Source organism: Mycteria americana, chromosome 1, assembly GCF_035582795.1.
Source record: "Mycteria americana isolate JAX WOST 10 ecotype Jacksonville Zoo and Gardens chromosome 1, USCA_MyAme_1.0, whole genome shotgun sequence".
Classification (NCBI taxonomy): Eukaryota; Metazoa; Chordata; class Aves; order Ciconiiformes; family Ciconiidae; genus Mycteria; species Mycteria americana.
The window spans coordinates 214135826-214144392 of record NC_134365.1 but is presented as its reverse complement, the minus strand read 5'-3'; the positions used below and the strand labels follow the sequence as shown (position 1 = coordinate 214144392).

The following is an 8567-nucleotide window of genomic DNA, read 5'->3' as shown; positions in this document are numbered from 1 at the left end:
CAGAGAAATTGGTGAGGGATGTACACAAAAAGAAGGAACTCCTCGCTGCCACTGTACATCCTAACTGTGAACAGAAATGATAAAAAGGAATGAAAAATAAGCAGAGCATTAATAAGCTTAATTTAAAAAAAAATATTGCAAGAAAATGTAGGCAATCAATGAATCTGTCCTCTGAAGGGCTGAAATTACCCCTAGGAGTGAGTCCATTTCAAGCATGTTACTAAGAGCAGAATTTGCCCCTTCCAAAAGTCACTAATAGTTCTCATATACTCAACAGGCAGGTGGTTACACCGCCCTCCTCCACCATACGCCCTGGATCTGACTGCTCAGCGCATCTTTGGATGCACGCATTCCATAACACATGAAACAAAAAGGAGCCTTACAGGAGCCTCTGCTCTCCCCCGGAGCCACAGCACGGCCGTGTTACAGCAGCAGATGGCTGTTTCCATCTTTGCACTCCCGTTCGGTTTTGGGGACACGCTCAGACAAGCCCAAAGCTCCAGCTGCTTCCCCAGCCAGCACCCGGGACCTGTGCACCTTCTTTGAAAGGGTTTCTGTCCACCCCATGTGCAAACCCTGAAGCATGCACGTACTTTCACCGTTGCCCAATGATGTTTTGTCCTGTTATTTCTCACAACCCACATTTGGAACCAAACCCATTTGGATTTGGTTCTGGATTAACCCATTCGGAGCATCCATTCACCACAGCATTAACCATTTCAGTCCTTCTTCCTTCAGGGGAAAAAAGCACTTGCAACAGTGATGAAGCCAATTTAAGAAACAAACTCACCAAAAACGTGAGGGCTGCCAGGAATACCTTAGTTATCCACAGAGGTTAAAATTTTATTTTGATATAAAAATTAAATAGCAAAGTTTTTGGTTTTTTTTACAGTGATAAATTAGAAATTTACAGTACATACATCGAAGTAGATATATTTTCTGTACACCCCAAAATAATCAGTGTCTATTTCCTTAAAATTCTGAAAAAAGAGCTAACTTGTCTGTTTAATGTAAGAGCTAAGCTTGTACCTCTCCAGCAGATGCTTCCAAAACCTGCAGTGAGAAGAGCACACGCCGAGGGGGGAGAAGGGAGCAGGGACTGCACAAGGAAGGGAACTGCTGCAAAGTTTCTAGTTGTATAACCGCAGCAACTCCACTTCCGAGACAGGATTAGTCACACATTTTTTGGCTTTAAATTCATAACAATGTTGAAACGAGAGAACATACGAGTTGCAGATACCCACTCTTCACCACCGCTGGGTTTTAGGCTATCTGCTGTGACTTCCCACTCATACAGCCCTGAAGCGGAGCAAGGTAAATGCATGTGGATGAATACATTTATGGAACAGTTTCATCGCTGCAACAGCTGATTTCACTTTGGGTTGGTACAATGTCCCCCCAAATGCTCGGGAAGATGTTCCTTCAGGAACAGCAGCTGGTGTCTCTCCCCAGCCCACCTCCTCCCCATAGTACTTGAGTCCCTCAAACTCTTTAATGGAACATCCCCCCGGGTCCCCTGTAGGGCTATGCAGTGCTATCCTCATCCGACTCACTTCCAATGTCTCAAATCACCAGGGACATGGGTCTCTCAGAGTCCACAGGGTCACAGACAGAGATGCAGGGATCTGATAACAAGGGACTACTTAACATTCACTTCTGTGTACATAACATGGTTAAAAATGCCATTTATTGAATCAGTCAGGTCACACATGGGTCGTATCGGCCAGGAGAGTAACCAAACCATTTCAGAGTGAAGGACACTTGAGTGAACATGACACTTTGGCACAGCCTGATACCAGGTTAAAAGACAAGGCTCCTACTGCATCCTCACCCTTTGAAAGTCAACATATAGCTGCTGACCTTACATCCCTCGCTGTGCCAGGAGAAAGATCGCGTGATGGAAAAACTTGGCCATCTGAAGATTTCCTACTTGCAGAACTCCTTGTCCACAGAGGAACAGCCAGATCCAAGCACAACACTCATAGCAAGAGACTTTATGGAGAGGATGAAAAGGCTCAGCTGGTATGCGGCATTGGCCAAGACAATGCTTGTGTGTCTCGAGCAGAATGTGTCAAGTTGTCACTTGTTCTGCTGGAGAGGGAGCCCAACCGCAAAGACTGCAATTAGGGTTTGTTTGGGGTTTGGGTTTTTTTTTTTTTTTTAATGTGCTCTAGCACATGTTTCAACATTGACATTGAAACAATACACGCTTCTGGGACAGATTAGTGCTCACGGCCAGAGCTGGAATGAACTGTGGTTTAGGAAGCACATGGGGCACCTGTATGGAAAGTGAGGACTGTAATAAAGCAGTGCCTGCTATCAGCTGCCCTCGAAGGTCGTGCGAGTCAGGGCACTGGGGGGATGCTCCACAGCTGACCAGGTTCCACACAAACAAATTGAGCAAAAGTTTAGGGCACACAGATAAAACCGAAGGTCCTTCAAAGGGATAGAGTATCAGAACAGTGTTCTCTTAAGTAATTCTGAGCTATTTCTCTTTGCATCACTTTGCATCACCAAACAAGCCCGACACAAGGTTTGAGCAACCCACGAGCACAAGCCCATACCTCCTCAAATAAAAGGACAAGAAAACTCGACAGTTGCTATGAAACATTATTCACTGAGAAGTTGGATCTCTTCTCTTGGGATCCCTTTACAGAAACTGGAAATGTCTCTTGTCGTTCCTGAGGACTGAATGCCTGCTCACATTCTGCATGTAAATATACGTTAAAAAAAGTCTCCATAGCTGTCACTGAGCAATGGGAGCATCGATGTGAGGCAGTCAGCTGTACTGCGATGTCATGGGCTGAGAATGTTCTTTTAATTGCAAGTGACACACATAATTATACAACTGATCTGTGTGAACATGAGGTTGCCAAGGAACTTAACATTTCTCTTCTCCCCAGACTGGCGTCTGCAGAGATACCATCGCACTGAATGAAATATATTAAGACTTAATTGCTTCATGCAATGGGTCTCCAGAGAGAGCCAGATAAGTTTACTTGGAGAAAACTGGCATTGTTTGAAGAGACCCTCAACTCATTCTTCTCTTTCCTGGAGGAAGGAACGCTATAATGTAAGACTTTATTTAAAGCTATTAAATGCAGCAGAATAAAGTAATCTGCTGGAAATAGCAGGAGCACCTGAAGGGACTGGAATGGAGGCAGGCAGATAACGATAATCGATGCAGAAGACCATAGAGTTTCCCAACTCCCACTGACTCCTCTACTTCTGACAACAGCCTTGAGTAAAGCTTTTAAAAAATTAGAAATATTGATTGAATGACAGAAAATTCGGTGGGCAGGGACCTAGGGAGGTCCAAATTCCTGCTCAAGGCAGAGTCAACTCTCAATTCAGATGAGGTTACAGACAGTAAATGAGTCAAATTATTATAAGACCACCAGATGACTTAAAGAATCATCCTCACTAATACCTCACTAAATCCTACTCATCATGGGTAATTCTCAGACCTGGAAAGTCCACTTGGTATTTGCTGGAGGACCTCATCCTTGGCTGACTCATGCAGCATATGGGAGCAACAGAATTCCCCGGGGCATAAAGACACAACCTTTGGCAGGCGTTTCCTTCACGATGCTGAACTTGGAAAGAAGACATCTAACTGAGGTCCTGGGTGCTCCATTTTCCGATAACTGGACCCTAAATCAGCCCAGAATTTGACCCTGGACCACCTTTCCTCATCAGCTATAAGACGATGAAAAGAAAACAACATCCCACAGCTGTGGGCTACAGTCCCTCAGCTTCTAAAGACTTCAGTATATTGCATCCTGCTTTAAAAAAAAAAAAAAAAAAGGAAGATAATGTGTTTGGATATTTCACAGCTTTTAAAGCCTCCCTGGGCTTTCCTATTTTGGGCAGCATGGTTTATGGCTATTGTATTTCCAGCATGATCTTTTTGCTGTTTATTCTTTAAGGCTTTTTTTTCCATCCCCCAGAGACAGGTTGTGTAACCGTCTCCCTATTCTACTCCCAACATTTACACGGCAATGCTTACACACGATCAGTCCTTCACAAGAGAGCAGTCAGACCATTGGGATGTCGTCCTTTTCTCATACCACGGTCTCGTTCCCTTTCCCAGGTTTCACCCAACCGTCTGCTCTCTTCTCCCGTTTCACTTTCCCTGAGTTCACCAGTCTGTTCGAGCACTTCTGCCACGTGTGCAGAGTTTTGGCTGACCAGATCCACATACCTGATGTAATACCCACCAGGAGGGACATGAAGATTTTGAGCATCTCCACTGCCATATTGGAATCATCTGCCGAATAGCGGAAAACGGCCCAGTTGGAGATTTCATAGAAATAACAGGCGATGACACACGTTGCTGGGACGGTGTACAGCACTGAAAAGACACCGATTTTGACCATCAGCCTTTCCAGTTTGTCGGTTTTAGTCCCATCTTTCTGGAGATTAGACCTGATTTTAAACAAGGCCACGAGTCCCGCTGCAATGAATAAAGTCCCAATGACCAGGTAGGTAAAAAGCGGAGCAACAACAAAGCCCGTCAGGGCATCTAGGTTCTGGTTACCAACGTAGCACAGACCGGTGAGCTCATCTGCATCTACTAGTCTCATAATCAAAATGACAATGGTCTTCACCGCGGGGATTGCCCAGGCTGCAATATGGAAATAAGAGCTGTGCATTTCTATAGCTTCATGGCCCCACTTGAGTCCTGCAGCCAGAAACCACGTCAATGTCAGAATAACCCACCAGATGGAGCTAGCCATCCCGAAAAAATACATCAGCAAGAAAATTATAGCACATCCTGTGTTCTTGAGACCTTCTTGGATAAGAACAGGTTCTGCTGCCTCTTCAAAATCACAGGATATCCTTTCCCGGCCCACAGTTAGCCTCACAATATAAGCAATGCTATAAATATTGTAGCACATGCTCAAAAATATGATTGGGCGCTCCGGGTAGGAAAATCTGGATGAATCAATCAGGAAGGTCAGGACTGTGAAGGCAGTTGAGATGAAGCAAAGACTGGCCCACACGGCCATCCAGATATCTGTGAATTCCTTAGCTGACCTGCTGTAGAGACCAGCGTCGTAGCCGCACTTCAGGACACAGTTCAAGCTTCTCTTCACCCAGATGTACTGGTCCGAGTTAGAGCCCATGCTGTGGCACTCCTCTCCAGGCTGCAAGGAGGTCTTGCTATGAAGGGGAACCTCTTCATCTCCTGGGCCCTCCATGCACATGTGGTTGTGATCATTCTGGGGTGGGAATTTGCTGCAGTTTAGGCTGTCCGGCCAGGCAAATCCAAATTCTTTTAAAACGGGTTCGCATCTTCTTTTGACAGAGAGGCACATGCCACCGCAGGGACCTATGGGGATGTTAATCTTTTCTGTGCACATCGGGACATAGACCGAGCAAAGGAAGAACTGGAAGAAACAGAAATCAAAAGTGCATTAGGGGAAAATTAAATGGGTCAAAATATAACAATTTTTCTTTTTTTGCCTTTTTAGCAGTAATATTTGGTCTTTTGCCTTCAAAAACAGGAAGCAGCATAAAACAAATAAACCAAGAACAATAAAAACAAAGGAGGAAAAAAAAAAAAACTAAAAATGTTGTCTTTTTTCAAACGATGGACCAAAATGTGGTCCGAAGCCAAAGCCTGAACATTTTACTCCCTAGATCAGCTCCATGTAAATTTAGCCCATCAGTTTCAATAAAGCGAGTGGGATTTAGCCAGATCTGAACCTCAAGGGTGCAATTTAGGAAAGCAAAAAAACAAATTGAAGCGGTTTGAACAAATACATATATTTGTTCTAGGCACTGCCTGGATTTACAGCTAAGAAACACACAGAAGAAAAGGCATTTATTGAATGACTTTGGTTCACGATCCTTCCAGAAGAATGGCTTTTGCTTTTACCATAAGGTCACGTACGTATTTACAGTGGTAATGAAATACTGTAGTTTTCTCGGCTTTTGAATAATCGCAATTCTGTGACGCGACAACGTAAGAGGAATTGCGTGCTAATTCGGGAACTCTGCCCCAAGAAACAAGCTGGTTTTTGTTTGATGAAATCCATGCCCGTGGGGAGGACGAGGATCTTGCCATCCGCCTGGGAAAGCGGCTCCTGCGCTGCAAGTCCCGGCGGAGGTGCCCCGCAGCCCGCAGCTCCCTCGGCTTCTCGCTCAACACCTCTGCTGTGCCCGAGGTCCTGCCGGCGGTGGCGGCACCTCGGGTACAGCAGAGACGGACGGCAAGGACCAGGCAGAGCTGCGGGAGCCCCAGCCTTCCCGGGCGGGAGGGGAGGACCGCGCCGCGCCGCTCCACGCCGCCGGGCCACCCCGCCGGGCCGCCGGGGCTGCGCTGCCCGGCCCCTGCCGCCCTCCGCGCCTCCACCGCGGCGAGCCGCGCTCTCCCCGGCCGCCGAGGAACGGCACTGCCAGGCGGCGGGACCCGGGGGGGTGGGTGGGGGGGGTGTCGGACCGAGCCGAGGGGACGGGGACGAGGACGGGAACGCGGGGCGGCAGCCGGCCCGGGCGCTGCACCGGCCCGCGCCCCGGCCACGCACAAAGGGGACCCCCGGGGCCCCGAACCCACCTGGAGCTGGCTGGAGCAGCCGTACTGGATGAGGGGGGTGAAGGTGGTGAGCTGCAGCTCGGCGTCCGCCTGCAGCTCGTGTCCCACCAGGTTGGGCATCTTGGTGACATTGTAGCCCAGGTTCTGGCACATGGCGATGCGGATGGCGTCGCAGCGCCGCTCCTCCTCGTCGCCGAAACCCCGCGCCCCGCCGAGCAGCCCCGCCAGCAGCACGGCCAGCAGCCGGGCGCGGCCGGCCGCCCCCCCGCCGCCCCCCGCCATGGCCCGAGCAGCTCCCCACCTGCCCCGGCCCCGGCCACGGCCCCGGCCCCGGCCGCGCCGTGCCGCACGGGCCGGCTCCAACGGGGAGGGGCCGGGGGCGGCTCCGCTATTAAAGAGCCTGGCCGAGAAACTGCCCAGGGGAGGGACGGCACCTCCCCGCGCCGCCGCCCCCGCCCCCGCCCCGGGGAGCTCGGCCCGCCCGGGCCGCCGCAGCGCTGCTCCGCGCCTCCGGGGGGTCCTACCTGCGCCCCCCGACTCGGCACCGAGGCGTCCTCCCCCGCTCTCTGGGGAGCCCCCCGCTCCCGAGAGCGGCGTGCCGCCCCCCAGTCGGGGTGCCACCCCCCACTCCCGAGGGGTGGCATCCCTCCACCCCGCGCAAGGGCTCCCCTCTTCTCTTCGCTGGGGACCCCCTACCTGCACCCCCCATCCTCGTCCCTCAGAAACACCCCGGGGAGCTCTGCCCATGCCCCCTCTCCCCGCAACAGGTACCCCCTTCCCTCCCTCCCGCGTGCCTGGTGCCCCGGGAGACATCGTCACTGTCCCCAGTGTCCCCACCATGCCTCCTCAGCATGGGTGCTGGTCGCAGGAGCTCCCCATGACACCCAAGTCCAGCTCCCCAGGGACAGGGTGGGCTGAGACCCCGCACACCATCGTGCCCCAGCCCTGCCCTCAGTTCTGGCCTGTCTTTCTTCAGCCAAGGGTGCTCAGCTTCTTCACTGCCAGGTTAAAAATATCCGGGGTGGCTTTCTAAGCTGCCGCCTTTTCTTCCTAACGAGTTAAATTGCACCGCTGGCCACTGGGTTACATCTGGGTTTTCGCATTGTTTGTTTTTTCATTGGGGCCAAGAAACCTGGAGGGCACTGCTAGGTACCTTCTGGCATTTGTATAAATCTCCGTAAAATAAATAAGTGTGGATGAAGCATTCATGGATTTGGAGGGGAAAGGGCTGGGTGATTAAGCAGACCTTTAACAAGTCAGTGGGAGGAGGGATTAAGAGCAGACAAACGAGGCTCGCGCCTAAATTCTCTCAGTATTATTTACACCTGTAATAAAATCTGGTTGAGCTGGTTGTGCCTTTAGCAAAAATATGTCATCTATTAATGAATTCTTTGTAAAGCACTTTGAAAATGTTTGTAAAGCCCCAGTTAAGTGACCTCTTACTGTGTGTGTATGGCATGCGGCATGTGCATGTGCTCCTGAGCATGTCTGTCGCACCTCGGGGCCTTCGCTTCTCCCCAAAGTCTCCCGGGTGCATCGCTGGACTAAGACTAAGACTAACAGACTAAGGCAGCGCTTAACAATGTCTCCTTTCCGGGCATGAGATTGTAAATCACAGCCAAACCCATACTATGAAGTGCCCTGTGCTCAGTCACTGCAGGTTTCCCCTCTGCGACTCCATTGCCATCTTTTTTTTTCGCCTCTGAGATGCGGGAAACGTGTGTGTGAGCTGTACCGTGATGTTGTAGGGACTGATGGGCTTTAAGCGTGCTTTGCTCTAGCAATAGGGATAGTGTTTTAATTCAGGTTTCATGAGCATAGATATTTACATAGCTCTCATCACCTTTAATACTTTACAGCTCACTCCAATAAACAGGGCCTATAACCTTACAACATGCTTGCGAGGCAGACAAGTAATATTATCTTAACTTTTTAAACACAGAGGCAGACAGTGCTACAGTCCCAAGGTCAGGCAAGGAGTCTACGATGGAGTCAGCGACTCAGCCATATCTTGCAAGGCCCCTAT

The 8567-nt window shown here is 50.0% G+C and overlaps 1 protein-coding gene across 1 annotated transcript; it reads right to left on the bottom strand.

Moving 5' to 3' along the window:
* Positions 1–805: 805 nt before the first annotated feature.
* Positions 806–6866, bottom strand: FZD4 (frizzled class receptor 4). Its single transcript, XM_075491149.1, has 2 exons — positions 6563–6866; positions 806–5393 (listed from the first exon to the last, which is right to left on the bottom strand). Exons 1-2 carry the CDS (start codon positions 6821–6823, stop codon positions 4065–4067), a joined length of 1590 nt encoding a protein of 529 aa, XP_075347264.1. The 5' UTR covers positions 6824–6866; the 3' UTR covers positions 806–4064.
* Between the last annotated feature and the right edge of the window lie 1701 nt (positions 6867–8567).